General features: G+C 41.6%; 1 protein-coding gene across 4 annotated transcripts in view; it reads left to right on the forward strand.

Annotated features, from left to right (window-relative positions):
• The window catches only part of vaspb (vasodilator stimulated phosphoprotein b), a 49,457-nt gene extending 32,396 nt beyond the window's left edge, over positions 1-17,061 (forward strand). The window contains exons 5-14 of one of the 4 annotated variants that reach the window (XM_080428625.1): positions 5,234-5,331; positions 6,548-6,816; positions 8,679-8,806; positions 9,390-9,435; positions 9,579-9,606; positions 9,731-9,773; positions 10,535-10,591; positions 13,457-13,529; positions 14,368-14,425; positions 15,524-17,061. In XM_080428625.1, the coding sequence (XP_080284751.1) occupies positions 5,234-5,331; positions 6,548-6,816; positions 8,679-8,806; positions 9,390-9,435; positions 9,579-9,606; positions 9,731-9,773; positions 10,535-10,591; positions 13,457-13,529; positions 14,368-14,425; positions 15,524-15,558 (835 nt within the window). In that variant the 3' untranslated portion in view covers positions 15,559-17,061. Of the gene's footprint in view, positions 1-5,233; positions 5,332-6,547; positions 6,817-8,678; positions 8,807-9,389; positions 9,440-9,578; positions 9,607-9,730; positions 9,774-10,534; positions 10,592-13,456; positions 13,530-14,367; positions 14,426-15,523 lie in introns of all 4 variants that reach the window. The other 3 variants (XM_080428626.1, XM_080428628.1, XM_080428627.1) reach the window with 3 other exon arrangements.
• The last annotated feature ends 332 nt before the right edge of the window (positions 17,062-17,393 follow it).

Genomic DNA, 17,393 nt, shown 5'->3' on the forward strand with positions numbered 1-17,393 from the left:
GGATTCGAACTCGCGACACGCTGTCAGGCTGGCATTGCGGCCGAGGGTTCCTGGACCGCCTCGCTGCGGCCCAGGCCTGCACAGGTGTTCTTTGGGGGAGATTGGGTGCTACCCACTTTGTGTTACAGGTCTACCTGTAATACTTATTTTTCTTTTCTTTTTCTCCCAATTTAATTGTTATGCCAATCACTCCCAAGTATTTTTTCTTTTTCCTCCTTTTTTCCTCCCCAATTTACCAATTATTTCCTCCCCACACACATTTCAGTTTGTTGTCACTGCTGTTGTATCCTACTGACTAACCTACCAGACAGTGAGGCCTGCGTATCTCGGCCGTGCTTCCACTTCCTTCCGCTTCAGCAGGGCAAGCTGGAAACTTCCGTGTGTGTCACAGAAGGGGGGCGTTCGGTAGGCCAATCAGAGGCAGGTGGGGCGGGTCTTTTCTTAAGAGGCAGCCGCGCAGCAACTAGTCAGTTAGATGCGCTGTGATTGGCCAGTAGTCAACGCTCTGTGATTGGCCAGTAGTCAAGTAACCCTGCGGAAGAGCCTTGTATTGAGATACCAGTCACTCCAATGAACTGCAGAGGCCAATGAGGTATCTAGGTTTCTATATCTATGGTGAGGAGCCCCCACTGGGAGGACATAGAGCCTCCGTCCTACTCCTCCTGCCCAACTCTCCTGTGATTCCAGATATCCAGAGGTGTAGGAGGGGACACTTGTTCCATCTCTTTTCCCTAAGCTCAAAACTGCACTGACAAGTGCAGGCTGTGGCTGCGCGCACACGCACAGACACACACACACACACACACACACACACACACACACACACACACACACACACACACACACACACACACACACACACACACACACACACACACACGTCCTAGGTTAACATTGGGGAAATTACATCACTCACCCGCCCACGTGAGGACAATAATACTAATGATTATAATGACAGGTACAAAAATCATATAAAACTAGAAAAAGTGCTCCTCGGAGCACAGGTCTCCGCCAGGTCAGGTAAGTTATTGTGGCCTCCTGGTGGCGCTATAATAGGCCAATGTGAAAAGGGTGGCATTTCTTCCTCGGCCTAGTGGGAATGTGCGTGCAAATCTTCACGGAAATCGCACGCCGCGTTCATGATTTCAGACATTTTGTTCAAAACGGACCAATCCTGCAAACTTTGGAAGTCAACCTTAGTCAATCAGGATGGAATATGAAATATCGGACAGATGCGTCTTGATCACATGACTATAGAGATACTGTGTACCGATTGGTGTGATGTTTGGATAAAATCTGAAGGATTAATATCCAAAAATGTATTTGACATAAGTCGGCCTCCTGGTGGCGCTGTAAAAAGCAGATGTGAAAAATGCAGTGCAGATGTTTTTCCTTGGCCTCTAGGGAGTAGGCGTGCAAAGTTTCACGTAGATCGGTGCAGTTATAGTTAAAAATGCAAATCGGCCTGTTATAGCGCCACCATGAGGCTGATGTGAAAAGTTTTAAGTGCCATTTCTTCCTCGGCCTAGTGGGAATGTGCGTGTGCAATTTTATGCAAATGGCAAGCTGCGTTCATGATTTGAGGCAGTTTGTTCAAAACGGACCAATCCTGCAAACTTTGGATGGTAACCTTAGCCAATGAGGATGGAATATGGGAAATCGGACAGATCAGGGTTGATCACATGACTATAGAGATACTGTGTACCGATTTGCATGAGGTTTGGTTAAAAACTGTAGGAGTAATGGGAAAAAATGGGTTTTGCACAAATCGGCCTCCTGGTGGCGCTATAACAGGCCCATGTGAAAAATTTGAGGCAGAGGTTCTGAATTGGCATCCAGGGAGTGTGTGTGCACAGTTTTGCAGCGACCGGGCCAACGGTGCCGGAGATTTGGTGGTAACACACAGACAGGACACACGGACACACGGACACACGGACGGACGGACAGGGGCGAAAACATACTCTCTCGCCATGCCTTTCGGCCTGGCGGAGACAACAAACGTTCAAATCTTCGGTATCTTCGATACTCACGTGTTGGCACGGTGCATAGATAGTGAACCACTCTTTATTGGATTTATGATCATGTTTGGTGTTTTACAACAAGAGTTCATTTATTAGTTTGTAATGATAATAATTAAAAGGTGAGTGTTAAAAAATAACATGTATTGCTTTCTATCGTTATAGCGATTTTTAACTGGGGGGTGGGGACATTCGGGTAATTGGTTAAAATGTTGTTTTTATTACACGATAAGGTGGCTATTTTTGTCTCCGCGAGCCGAAGGCATGGAGGTCAGGGCAGAACCTCTGCCCCAATTCTTTTTACATCGGCCTGTTATAGCGCCACCAGAAGGCCAATCTTTGCAAAACATTGTTTTTATATTACTCCTACCGATTGCCGTGACACACAGATCCCCCACTAGGCCAAGGAAGAAATGCCACAGAATCTAGTGTAAAAAAGATGTTAATTGCTAAGATGTACAGTTCAAGAGTTATAGGCCGAAACGTGAATCTGCCTGTTATAGCACCACCATGAGGCTTGATTGAAAAATGTAGGGTGGCATTTCTTCCTTGGTTTACTGGGGATGTGTGTACAAAGTTTCACGGCGATCGGACGCTGCGTTGATGATCTGAGGCATTTTGTACATAACGGGCCACTACTGCAAACTTTGGAAGCCAATCTTAGCCAATCAGGATGGAATATGAAAAATACATCAGATCTGTCTCGATCACAGGACTTTAGAGATAATGTATACCAGTTTGTGTGACGTTTGGACGAAATCTGTAGGAGTAATATCCAAAATTTTGTTTTGCAATAATCGGCCTCCTAGTGGCGCTATAACAGACCGATGTGAAAACTTTGGGGCAGAGGTTTTGCCCTGGCCTCCGTGCTAAGCTTTTTGGAGGTGTCATCAAAAAGACAAACTGGTGAAAAGCAATAAATGTTTAACGCCAGTGATATGTCCACTCTCCCCCAGTTCCCAGTTAAGTGGCGCACGGTGTAACTAGATTCAATCTAATAAAGATTTCCTTTTGAAACAAATTGGGCCGTTAGGTTCTTGCTGATTGTGTGGTGAGTGTCATGGATACTCTCTTGCTAAGCTTAACGGTGATATATGAGAGAGAGAGAGGGAACAGAAGAGCTACAAGTGTCCCTCAAACCGCCAGGTGCTCCTGGAAGGGAATGCTAACCAAAGAGAGAGAAAAGAGTTATGGCCAAAAGAATGGCATAAATAATCCAGGCACTAAAGGTAGGTTTTAAAAATGTAAATGCTTTTTCATTGAATGGGCTCAAGACATAAAAAAAAAAACTGCACCAACGTCTACTTGTGCCTTCTTCCGAGTCGAACATTCTTTTGTCTATAACTCTTCCTCACTCTTTAGTGATATTTGAGATTTTAGTTAATTTTAAGATAATTAATTTTAAGATAATTGAACACATCTAGGCGACTGCTGTGAGGCCATACGAGGCAGATCTAAAAGAGAGTCCATCTGTTAAAATGAATTCCACTCTGGTTTTGGTCGCGCACTGAAAATAGCAGATCTACATTGCTCACAACGCGACATCTTGTGACAACACCTCACAACAAAGTAAATCAAGCCTGTCTTGGCTTCTTTCTTCTGTCCTGCCTGCACATATCTGCTAATTGTACACACACACACACACACACACACACACACACGTGTAGCGGATTTGATGGCATTAGCCTCATGCTGCTTAAACCCTCCACCAGTCCCTCTAGGTTAAAGGTTAGACAGGGGACGAGGAAGGCCAACACATCGTCTTTTCCCTCCTTCCCTCCATCTATCCCTCCATCTATCCCCTCATCCACCAGCATGTCTATCTGTTGACCCCTGCACTCGCCCGCATAGACAAGGCATTAACCTTTTAATCTCATTTCAGCCTAAATGGTCATAATGCAGCATGCAGCATGGTAGGAAAAGCTTGCGGATTGGCCTGAGAAGCTGTCTGTCAAACCACAAGAAGGCACTATTTGTTGTTCTCATGCCCGGGGCTTATGTCAGGGTCCAAAGCTCTACTATTGAAGCACAGCACTGACCGACATAAAGTGAAAGGTCCAATTCAAGCAGTGCTTGTGTAATATGTTCGGCATTCATGGTTATTCTGCCTAGATACAGAATTAGTTGGGATTTGCATTGCTCACCAGCCTCATGAGTAGTGAGCAGTGGTGGAAAAAGTACATTTTTTTTTACTTAAGTAAAAGTTTCAATACTGCAATATAGAAATACTCCGTTACAAGTAAAAGTTCGGAATTCTAAATGTACTTGAGTAAAAGTACAAAAGTATTGGCATGAAAATGTACTTAAAGTACCAAAAGTAAAAGTATTCATTATGCAGAAAGTCCCATTTCAAGTTTTCAAATGTATAAACATCTTTTGAAAATAACCAATCTACAAGCTCACAATGCGACGCATTGTGAGCTTGTAGATCGGCTATTTTCAAATGGCCGAAATTTGTATAGGGCTGAAGTGGTTAATGTATGTTTTGTAATAATATTCAAAATCTACTAAGTAACTAGTGACTAAAGATTCCAAATAATTGTAATGGAGTAGAAGTACAAAATTTAGTAAAAGTAAAAGTAAGTAAAAGTAAAAGTAGTACTAGTAAAAGTATTGGATATTAGAAATACTCGAGTATAGTACAAATACCTCAAAATTGTACTTAAGTACAGTACTAAACCTTATAGATTCCGAGAAAGAACAGTAATGGTTCCCCGTCCCTCCCTCCCTCCCTCTCGTCTGGGCACAGTGCCCAAGTCGACCTGCAGAGCTTTAAATCTCACCAGTGGGTATGGGTGTGTGTGTGTGTGTGTGTGCACACAGTCATGCACACACACACGCCATGAGTATATGTTTGAGATTGCTGTGCTTGAGATTGCGCACATGTGTGTGTACATACATGTGCCTTCGTGTGTGTGTGTGTGTGTGTGTGTGTGTGTGTGTGTGTGTGTGTGTGTGTAAAAGACCTTGTGACTGACAGATGTGTTGGGGGAGGAGGTGGGAGACTTGCTTAGTGTAGGCCATCTAGTCCAGCTGTGGACTTTGTGCTTCCAGCACCAGGCTAATCAGAAGCTGCAAAATGCCCCATCCTTCATCTGTACAAACACAGAGTTCAGTATATTGGAGTCGTTCTCTAATATCCTCTGTATGGATTCATTATTTGAAGGAATTTCTCAATTACTAATGAGGTTTTTTTATATATGTTTTTTGTCTAGATTGGAGCAGCAAAAGCTGGAACAGCAGGAGAGAGAACGTCAAGAGAGAGAACGACAGGAGCGAGAGAGGCAGGAGAGAGAGAGACAAGCGACCGCAGGTCAGGAAACGCCTGCGTTAAGTCATCACAAGTTCAACCACCCTCATTAAAACCCAATAAGACCTGGAATGCATCTGTGTCACTTTAGATTTCTTTGGCTATTCAAAAATAGCAGATATACAAGCTCATAGCGCGGCACCGAGTGCCGCGCTATGAGCTTGTAGAGCTGCTATTTTTGAAAAATCTTGAAAACATTTTTTTTTTTTTTTTTTTTTTTTTTTTAACTGTTAGGATTTAGATTTTTTTAAAGAATCACCTCAGGTCTTAATGGGTTAACCATGCTGTTCCTCCTCCATAGGAAAGACTGCTCCTAATCATTCACATCACTACAGTACAGCCCCTCCTCGTATCATTTACAAGTCATAGTTGTTATCCAAGTACTTATTAAAGGAGAATTCCGGACTAGCCTTTTCCTTACCTTTTATATGATGTTATTATATCCTAGGACGAGTGGTACGGTAGAACATGTTCGTAACTCCATCCCGAGTCCACCGCAGCTAAAAACCTGAGCGGACGGTCCATGCGCTAGATCTCGTATTTTTATGGCTCTAATTTCTTTCTTTTGTGGTGAGATCGGGCTTTGGTAATGTTTTGTGTTAGATGCACCCCTCCGGAAGTCTCACAAGACGTGATTTCATCCAAGCCGCTTGTAAACACTAAGGCGGCCCATTTTTGGACAAAAACACTGTGGAGAGTTTTCTGTCATTATGAACGTCAGATATCACCCAAAACTGTACCACTCGTCCAAGGATATAATAACATCATATTGATTGATTGATTGACATTTTTATTAGGCAAAAGAATGTAAAACAACACAGTTACATTTATAATACTTTTGTCTAAAAGGTCCGACCCAAAAAGTCCTTGCGGTCTTGTTTCCGTTGGGGTCCTTGAATTAATTTCATAGACATATAAAGGTACGGAATTCTCCTTTAAGCCACTACAGTACAGTCCATATTTCACAATGCTGTAGGTTACAGGGTCTCCAAGACGTAGCTGTTTTGTAACGAGTCATGGCTTGGTCAGGTGGTGAAAATTGTGCAAAATTGGCAACATAATTACATTGTCAGGAACACTATTGTGTTGACGTGATTCAGCAGACACCAGTCACCACCGTTATCACTACTCCGTCTGATCTCTTTATGAGGAGTTCATCTGGTAATCGTCCTCTTCATGCTAAACGCTGACAGTCCTCGTTGTTTCCTCGTCTCTCTAGCTGCCGTCCCCCCACCTCCTCCTCCGATGATGACCGGAGCCCCCGCACCGCCACCGGCCCCTCCTCCGCCCCCGTGCCCTCCGCCAGCCCCTGCTCCTCCTCCGGCCCCTGCCCCTCCGGGACCACCTTCCACAGGAGGAGGAGGAGGAGGACCACCTCCCGCCCCGCCCGCACCGCCCCTGCCCACTGCTGGAGGAGGCGGTGGTGGAGGGGGAGGTGGGGGGTTGGCCGCCGCCATCGCAAGTGCCAAGCTCCGCAAAGTAAACAAGGTGTGTATGGTGGAAGGTGGGAAATGGTCTGACGTTTGAGCAAAGCATGGAAATGAAACCCAATAGGTTAACGCTGTGTTTGTACTAATAGCCACTTTAAGGTGTAGCGATCTTATCTTTATTGAGGTATAATACCTGCACCAGCCTTGTCATTGAAGGTAATTTGTGTGTGTGTGTGTGTGTGTGTGTGTGTGTGTGTGTGTGTGTGTGTGTGTGTGTGTGTGTGTGTGTGTGTGTGTGTGTGTGTGTGTGTGTGTGTGTGTGTGTGTGTGTGTGTGTGTGTGTGTGTGTGTGTGTGTGTGTGTGTGTGTGTGTGTGTGTGTGTGTGTGTGTGTGTGTGTGTGTGTACTAGAGCTCTTAACGGGTAAAAAAAAAACTGAACCGAACCGAAATGGTCCCAGGAAATTTGGTCCGATTCCAAGCCGTTCCGAGATTATTTTCAAATAACAGAATCGAACCCGAGTGGACCCGTGACAAATTTGGTCCGATTCTGTGCCGTTCCGACTCAACTCTTTTTTTTCTTTTGTTACAGAACCGGACCCTAATTGGCTCCGTGAAATTTGTTCCGAGATCCAATTATTTCCGAGATTCCGAGACAGACCAGACTCAGACACGCCTTCAGAAAAGCGCTTATGAAACTAGAAAAATAAATGTGCGCAGAGGTTTTAATTTAATATGCGAGACAAAAGGTTTTCTTTGTAAATAAATGTGGACTTTATGGAATAATAGCAGATCTATTGACCAATGACCATTTTATGAACAAAGCATTGCTTTCACCTCGTCAGAGGAATCTGTGATTTGCACAGCAGTGTTTTCAAATCATCCTGGCAGCTGGCTTGCCTTGCAGTGTGGTGACGCGGACCACCAACTTTTTTTTTGTTGTGCTGCAGTAATCTGATCTTAAACCAGCCTAAAACATCGCGCAAGATGCACAGCCATTGGTGTCGCTGCTGCACTAACCTGATCCTAGGTTTGTCTAAAACATCACACTCAAGTTAAACAGAACTTCATTGTGTTTCTCTCCTGATTAGTGCAGCGCACACACACAGTATAGGCCATTGGTTCTCAAAGTGGGGTCCGGGGACCCCCAGCGGTACTTGAGGGTGTTCCAGGGGTACCCAGAATTTTTTTTAAATATAGCATCAGAATAATTATGACCTTTTATACTTTGGCTATTCAAAAATAGCAGATATACAAGCTCATAGCGCGGCACCGAGTGCCACGCTATGAGCTTGTAGATCTGCTATTTTTGAAAAATCTTGAAAATGTGTGCAAATATTTGAATATAATATTTTTTAAAGCAAACATTTGTAACTCAAATCTTTGCTTCTGGGGGGTCCCTGGAACAAAATATTTTTAGATGGGGGTCCCTGCGGCCAGATACATATCATTTTGGGGGTCCTTGGCATGAAAAAGTTTGAGAACCACTGGTATAGGCACTAGGCATACTACGGGTCTTCTCGGATCCACTCGGGTATTACACATAATGATAGACAGACCCTAGTTCCGAGGTAATGGCGCCCATTCCGACCCGGTACCGAGTGATTATGATAAAACACGGATCCAACCGTGCGGGTCTCAGGTCTTGTCGGGTATTTTCGGAATCGGGGGGGGCCCTTGAAGAGTTCTAATATATACACCTTTTTCTCTAACTGGGCATTGCAGAGCAGACCGACTCATCAGACTTATACTATGATCATGTCCTCTGTTACCAGTCTAATGGTTATTTCCACACGCTCGCTGTATTAAAGTCACCTCCTGAAGTGCAGCTGCTGCACCCTAACACTAGTATCTTCCACTACAGACACACTGATTTTCATTTTCCCTTCACTCCTGACTCTTTGTTATGCTGCCCTCTGCAGGAGGAAGGAGGCTCTGCAGCCCCCGCAGCCAAGGCAGGTGCCAGTAATTCTGGAGGAGGAGGAGGAGGAGGAGGAGGCGGGGGTGGTGGTGGCCTAATGGGCGAGATGGCATCCATCCTGGCACGGAGGTGGGTGGCATTACTTTGTTGTCCAGGAAAACGGCTGACGGTTAATATGCAGTGGTGTAAAGTAACTAAGTACATTTACTCAAGTACTGTACTTAAGTACAATGTTGACGTATTTTTACTTTACTTGAGTATTTCCAGTTTTCAGTACTTTTACTTCTACTCCACTACATCTCAGAGGCAAATATAGTACTTTTACTCCACAATTATTTGAACTAGTTACTAGTTACTTTGCAGATTTAGATTATTATTACAAAACATACATTAACCACTTCAGCCCTAATATATTTCGGCCATTTGAAAACTCCACTATGCGTCGCATTGTGAGCTTGTACATCTGCTATTTTCAAAAGATTATTTTTGTATACATACATCATGAACTTGTGAAATGGGACATTCTGCACAATGAGTACATTTTGATACCAATACTTTTGTACTTTTAACTCAAGTGATTTTTTTTATTCTGGACTTTTACTTGTAACAGAGTATTTTTATAATGCAGTATTGATACTTTTACTTAAGTAAAAAAAAAAACTTTTTCCACCACTGGTACCTGCTGATTAACACGTGATTGTGGAATACGCAGGAAAAAAGCTTCAGAACCCGGCGAACCAAAGGCAACCACCGGTAATGTGAGTACTCCCTAATCTAGTTTCCGTCATTTGATACCCTGACTGGCTTGGATACTGTTTGTGACGGGGAACATTTTTGAGAAATGTGGGTTGAGCCCAACCCATGTTTAACTGGAAGTCTCTCTCTCTCTTTATATCTGCAGGATGATTCAGAGTCTCAGGGCCAAAGTGGTGAGAAACCGAACCTTTCAAATCCACAGCATGCCAGCTTACATTCATCCTGATGTTTTATCACATCATACACCAACATGTGTGTCTAGCACTGGTCTTTATATTATGTTCTTTGTTCCTTTAGAACCCGTTAGAAGACCTTGGGAGAAGGCGTCTACCATGCCCAGGTAATGGAGAATTTAGCTGTTCTCGTGTCCCTCATGTGGTCAACCTCAGGCTCACACCCCCCACCGCAAAGTGAACAGCCTTCCATGTTTTAACACATCTTGACATGTAGCGCCGTTTTCCATCATAATTTCATGCGTGTGTGTATGTCCACATACTACATCCGCACATAGACACAGGCGTGCACTAGGCCTGTCCCCGGCTAAGGATTTCTATAGTCGACTCTGATTGGCCAAATGTTGCCTATAGTCGACTAATGCAACCATTTTTTAAATTTCTTTTTTGAAAAACGTATATATTTTTTTGCATGATTCGACTGAGATTGGCAGTCGAATCAGTCTGATTCAACTCAACTGCCAATCTCTCAGTCGAATCATGCAAAAAAAGATGTTACGCAATAGTGGAACATTCCATTTGGGCTGTAGGGGTGCATAATGTCTGATTTAACATATACTTGCTTGGTTTCTCCCAATAAATAATGATATATATCCTATTTTTGTTAAACTATTAGTTAATTAATATAACAAATTAGGCCTATCTCAGTTGAATAATGCAAAAAAAATTTTTTTTCCTGATTTGACTAAGACAATGGCAGTCGAATCAGACTCCATCGATCGATTAGTCGACTATTCGAATAATCGAGGTCAGGCCTAGCGTGCACACACCTGTAGTTTTGTCATTGAGAATGTTGTGCGCGTGTGTGTACGTGTGCCTGTCATTTCTTTTCTAAGAGCAGAGTGTGTGTGTGTGTGTTCACTAACAGGAATAACTCGGTCCCCAAGAACATGGACTCCACTCCCTCATTGTCCCAGGGTTCCAGGTATAATAAAATGCTGTCCCATTCCCCCATGTCCACATTCCTCCCACCACCTCCCTTTCTCTCTCTCTCTCTCTCTCCGTCCCCTTCAGGTCAGTGCAGCCTCACTGCAGAATGCTGCCTTGGGGGATAGTATACTTTACAACTGATAGCACCATCTAATGGACTGCAGAATGTCATGCGTTCAAATGGCTTTTCAGTGCACTGATTGAGTGCAATAGTGATGCTCAGGTGGACTTGGTGACTTGCTGGTCCTGCAAATTCAGGCAGATTCAGGTCATGGATACCAACATTGAATCATTTGAGGGTGGACATTGATTATGAAAACACATCCCTGTGAAAAATCTTAAAAGTTTGTACTTTGCTAAATTAACCCATTCATTCCGGGAAGTCCGCATCTCTTTCATTTTAGATTTCTTTGGCTATTCAAAAATAGCAGATATTCAAGCTCATAGCGCGGCACTGAGTGCCGCTCCATGAGCTTGTAGATCTGCTATTTTTGAAAAATCTTAGAAATGTGTGCAGATCTTTAAATATATATATATTTTTAAAGTGAACATTTGTAAAATATTTTGTTCCAGGGACCCCCAGAAGCAAAGATTTGAGTTACAAATGTTTGCTTAAAAATATATATATATTCAAAGATTTGCACGCAATAGCAGATCTACAAGGCAAGCCCATGAGCTTGTATATCTGCTATTTTTGAATAGCCAAAGAAATCTAAAATGACAGAGATGCGTTCCTGCATTGTTAACATAATTTCAGGTTCTTTGAGATGCTGGTCTGTGTCATATTTAACATTTTCACCATACATAGGTGGGAGAATAGCAAATGCAGGCAGGCATGGGTGACCTCAGAGCCGACCCGTGCATCACTAAAGTGCATTTTATCTCACTGCTGAAAAATCTAGATATCTCAGTGGAATTGACTATGGTTGTCCACGCAAATATTAATCCTACATCCTTAATCCTTCCATTTGCATGGAATTTACAAGCATTAGATGGTGGTGCTGTGGTCTTCTAGTCAACTCTCTGAAGAAGGCTTTGGGTGTCTTTTGTTTTGTGTTTACCGTGTTGCTGAGGGATATGTGCTGTGATGTAGAAATAATATGTGAAAAGGTAGATAGCCACCCGTTGTCTATCAACCTGAGGTGAGCAGTCACTGATATAAGCAACATACCATATACTGTATGTGTGTGTATATAAAGTTTTTCTCATTTCATTTGTGCACCGACATAACCAGTGGTGGAAAGTAACTACGTACATTTACTTAAGTACTGTACTTAAGTACAAGCTTGAGGTACTTCCTTTTACTTTTACTCCACTACATTTCAGAGTCAAATATTGTACTTTTACTCCACTACAATTATTTGAAAACTTTAGTTACTTTGTAGATTTTGATTATTATTGCAGTAACCACTTCAGCCCTAGATACATTTCGGCCATTTGAAAATTGATGATCTACAAGCTCACAATGTGTCGCGATGTGACACATTTTGAGCTTGTAGATCTGCTATTTTCAAAAGATTTTTATACATTTGAAAACTTGTGAAACTGTATAATGAGTACTTTCTACTTTTGGTACTTTAAGTACATTTTGATACCAATACTTTTGTACTTTTTTACTCAAGTAATGTTTTTGTTCCGGACTTTCACTTGTAACAGAGTATTTCTACATTGCAGTATTGATACTTTTACTTAAGTAAAACAATTTGGTACTTTTACCACCACTGAACATAACCACCCCAACCCCATCTCCAGCGACAAATGATAAACATTTTTATTAATTTAGGCTATATATTGTATACTTATTCTTTACTAGAAAAAGCGTTATATCAGTGATGCTCCTTCATAGACTGTATGGTATAGAGGGCTCCTATCATTTGAAGAAAGACAAAATAATACATGGGTATTTGCTTCAGTAAGAAGTAGGTAGGTTAACTGTGTTTAAGTACCCTTGTTGTCTATTACAGTGGTTCTCAACCTTTTCAGGCCGCGACCCCCCAAAATAATCATATTTGAACTGGGGACCCCCCTACCCTGATTCCACAGATACATATTGTGAAAATAGCCGATCTACAAGCTCACATCGCCTATTTTCAAAAATGTGGTCTCTTTCATTTCATTATTTGGCCAATGTTTGACCAGTTTTTATAGTGTAGTTTGTTGATTACTTTTAATGTAGTAATGGTAATTTATTCATTTCATTTTATTATTTTCTTAGGTATCAAAAAGGTCTTAAAAGTCCTTAAAACCCATTAAGACCTGACGCTGATTCTACAAATGTCTTCTAAATCCCAACAGTATTCTGAAAAACTATATCAGTGGTTCTCAAACTTCTCAAACTGTCAAGGACCCCCAAAACTATATGAATTTAGTCGCGGACCCCCATCTCAAAATATTTTGTTCCAGGGACCCCCAGAAGCAAAGATTTGATTTAAGAAATGTTCGCTTTAAAAGAATATATATTCAAAGATTTTCACACATTTTCTCGATTTTTCAAAAATAGCAGATCTACAAGCTCGTAGCGCGGCACTCGGTAAATTGTCACTTTACTGTCATCTGGGGACCCACCCCCCCCCCCCCAAAAAAAAATCCTGTGAGGACCCTCCTGGGTGTCCCGACCCACAGGTTGAGAACTACTGGTCTATTACATCCCTTTCTGTCTCTGTGGTGCATTCCCTCCTCCACCCCCCCCCCCCCCCCCCCCCCTGCAGTGCTATGGCGATGGGCTCCGTTGACAGCAACAGTTGTTTCTATGATGGAATTGCCTGGCTTTGGCAAAATGTCTGCAACTGTGCAAAAAGGAATCCAGGGCTTTCATTAAATCTGTCTCTTTTTTTTGCCTTCCTGTCTCTTTCTCTCACAGGATGAAGACCGGGGCTGTTAGCAATAATGATGCCAGTGGAAATGATGACACAGACTTAGAGAAAATGAAACAGGTATATCTCCCCTCTGTCTTCCAGCATTACCTTTAAACCACATGAACCTTAGCGTCCGTATCATGTTGTAATAGGCAAACATTCTGTGGAAATGGCAGCTGATTATTTGCAATAGATTGGCAGAAGAGATCTAGTGTAGAGGGCAGTGGTGTAAAGTAACTAAGTACATTTACTCAAGTACTGTACTTAAGTACAATTTTGAGGTATTTTTTACTTTACTTGAGTATTTCCAACTTTCAATACTTTAACTTCTATTCCACTACATTTCAGAACCAAATATTATGCTTTTACTCCACTACAATTATTTGAAAACTTTAGTTACTATTTACTTTGTAGATTTTGATTATTATTACAAAACATACATTAACCACTTCAGCCCTATATACATTTCGGCCATTTGAAAATAGCCGATCTACAAGCTCACAATGCGTCACGATGCGCCGCATTGTGAGCTTGTAGATCTGCTATTTTCAAAAGATTTTAATTTTTTCAAAACATCTTTTGAAAATGGCAGATCTACAAGCTCACAATACATCGCATCGCTACGCATTGTGAGCTTGTATATGTATATAGGGCTGAAGTGGTTAATGTATGTTTTGTAATAATAATCAAAATCTACAAAGTAACTAAAGATATCAAATAATTGTAGTGGAGTAAAAGTACTTAATTTGCCTCTGAGATGTAGTGGAGTACAAGTAAAAGTATTGAAAATACTCAAGTAAAGTACAAATATCTCAAAAAGGGCAGTACTTGAGTAAATGTACTTAGTTACTTTCCAGCACTGGTCTCATGTGTCCTGAATGTCATGTGATGTTCATGCCAATTGTTTGCCCTGTAGGAAATTCTGGAGGAGGTGCGGAAAGAGTTACAAAAAGTAAAGGAGGAAATAATTGGAGGTAAGTTGAGTTCATTATGTTTATAGCAAACCAATACGGACATAATGGAATACAAATGTATGGCTGTACAGTGAGCTGTTGTAAATAGTCTATGTATTTGTCATGTTATGTCTGTATGTATACTTTGCTTAGGTGTCCAAATATCAAGTCATAGACTCGTCTCAGTCGTCTGTGTGTGTATACTGTACTTTGCATACTGTGTATGTGTCCAAACATCAAGTCAGACTTGTATATTTGACAAATAAATCTTGTTTGTTGCTATCTGACAGATGTTTGTGTCTGAACCAGTGTAGCAAATTTTGATTTAGTCTTTTGAATAACACACCATTTAGTTTTAGTCCTAATTTAGTAATCGGAAATTGTCTTAGTCTAGTCTTAAAGGAGAATTTTGGACTAAGGTTTTCTTACCTTTTCTATGATGTTATGATATCTTAGGATGAATGGTACAGTAGAAAAATTTCATAACTCCATCCCGGGTCCGCCACAGCTTAAAACGTGTGCGGATAGGCCTTGCGCCTTTTTTTTTTTTTGATCTGACGTTCATAGTGACAGAACACTATGCAACCAAAAAAAGAAATAATAATAATAATGTAAGTCTCGCTAGACGAGATTGAAATCTCGTCTTTTTTTTTTTTTTTGGACAGTGTTCTGTCGCTATGAACGTCAGATCTAAAAATAAAAATAAAAGCTATTAAAATATGTGATCTAACGCAAGGCCTATCCGCGCACGTTTTTAGCTGTGGCGGACCCAGGATGGAGTTATGAAAATGTTCTACTGTACCATTCATCCTAAGATATCATAACATCATAGAAAAAGTAAGAAAAAAAAATCTCCTTTAAGGTCATTACACACCGGCGATTATGCGAATATACGCAAAAGTCGGACTCGTTCCGAATAATTAAAATACGCTTTTTCGCTTCGCTTTTTCGCTCCATGGAAGCTTGCATTGACTTTAACGTATGATTCGCATGAAAAAAATCGCCCCCGGTGTGTAAGGAGCTTTAGTCTAGACTAAATTTCAAAATCTTAGTCTTTTAGTCTTAGTCAACCAAATTAACACTGGTCTGCACTAACCGTTCCTCTCTCCCACTCCACAGCCTTTATTCAGGAGCTGCAAAAGAGAGGCACATAGTTCTGCGTCAGGAAGAATGAGATGGATGGATGGATGGATGGAAGGAAGAGGCTATGCCCCTGTGTGGATCTCTCCTCTGCTGCCCCCTCCTGTGTAGCCCAGGGATTACTCTTTCTCTCCCACCAACATTGTCTTTCTCTCTCTCACACACACACACATTAGCATCATGTAAAAGAAAAGAAGAAAAACAAAAAGGTAAATCAGGGAAGCTATTCACTTCACCATCCAGGACTCTGAAGATCCTTTAGCTACCACCATTGCAATGCTCCCTCCTGCCCTTTGCTTCTATAAGAAACATGTGAGAGCACATAATCACAGCTGCGGTTGCTCTTTCTAAGTACTACAACTACCCCCCCCCCCCTACAGGAATTGCACCCTCGCTTATTCTCCCTCCAATTGTACAACGGGACAATTTTATCAACAGGGCAGTCAAGTCAGTCTTCAGTATTCAGGGATGACATATAATTCACATATGTTACTGTAATAACAAGATGCTGGCATGTGGCGATTCGTCACGATCCCCCCCTCTTTTTGTTTCCATCTTTTTTTATTTTCCTCATTTGGAGAACATCATTACTCAATCTAAAGAAAAAAAACTGCCTTTTACAGAGAGATGGTAATTTCAGACAAACCCCGTGAGTGACACACTAAGGTGGAAGGACGCGACATTGCTCGACTAATGAATCAGGGATCCCCAGGGTGGGGAACCACCACACCTATAGCACTCACTGGCCCTTGAAGGGTTGAGGCGAGGGTTTCTGTACTGCCCTCTCTGTCACTCCATTCAAGTGGATGTACACCTACTGACAATAGCCAAGAACAACGACAATACAGCACAAGCCTTTCATGTCAAGAGATGGGAGGAGAGATGAGGAGAAGGAAGATGTGAGCAAAGGGAATGTGATGGACAACCTGAGTGCTGTGAAAGAGTTCTGTTGTAGTTCTGTGCTAGTGTGAGAAATCCTTCTCTGCATTGCACTTGTTCCAGAGAAAGTTTGTTTGTGCGTGCGTGCGTGTGTGTGCACCACTCTACTGACACACTCTTTCCCCGTCAGTCAGAATGAGATGCTACTTGTTGGGCAGTGCAGTGGTCTTATACTGTGCTTCTCACTACTTTTTTTCCTTCCATTTTAGGTATGTTTTGTAACTTTGAAACATGAGAAATGGCCATGACAAGGTCAATTAATTTGGCCATGACCAACTGCCTTGAGAATAAATATATAAATATATATATAAGAAAAATATATATATTTGTTTTGAGGGAAAATGTTAGCAAAAATAAAATGCTGTTTCTATTTTAATTGAGATGACTGGTGAATGGGGATCCTTTTGTTTTTTTTGGATGATTATTGTTTTCTTATTATGAAATGTTATTTTGGGTTTACTGTTTCTTTTTTTTCTAATAGAGTATAGGCTTTTTACACTGAAATATAAAGAAAACAGCTTAGAGACACTGGATTAGAAATGCCTTTATAGTCAAATACAGCTGCTTCTTGAAATGGATCATGTCTTGAGTCTTCCTTTCCATTTCAAATGCCTATGTGTTACATGTATACAGTATTTTAAAAGTGATAGATTTCACTCATTCACAAGTACCTTTAACTGTGTGCAAAATATAACGATTCAAATCCATAACCTTGGAACTAGAGCTGGGGCAATATATCCTTATGGATATTGTGATATAATACCGTGATACGGATGTGTTGTTTTTTCCTGGTTTTAACCACTTAAACCCCAGCATCTGCTTGTCGATGTGCTATTTTCAGTGAAAGCTTTCCCCACAATAACAGAAAACACACTAGGTTACCCATATGGGGTTTAAAGGGATGGTTCAC

Source organism: Gymnoscopelus braueri (genome assembly GCF_963280865.1).
Source record: "Gymnoscopelus braueri genome assembly, chromosome: 5".
Lineage (NCBI taxonomy): Eukaryota > Metazoa > Chordata > Actinopteri > Myctophiformes > Myctophidae > Gymnoscopelus > Gymnoscopelus braueri.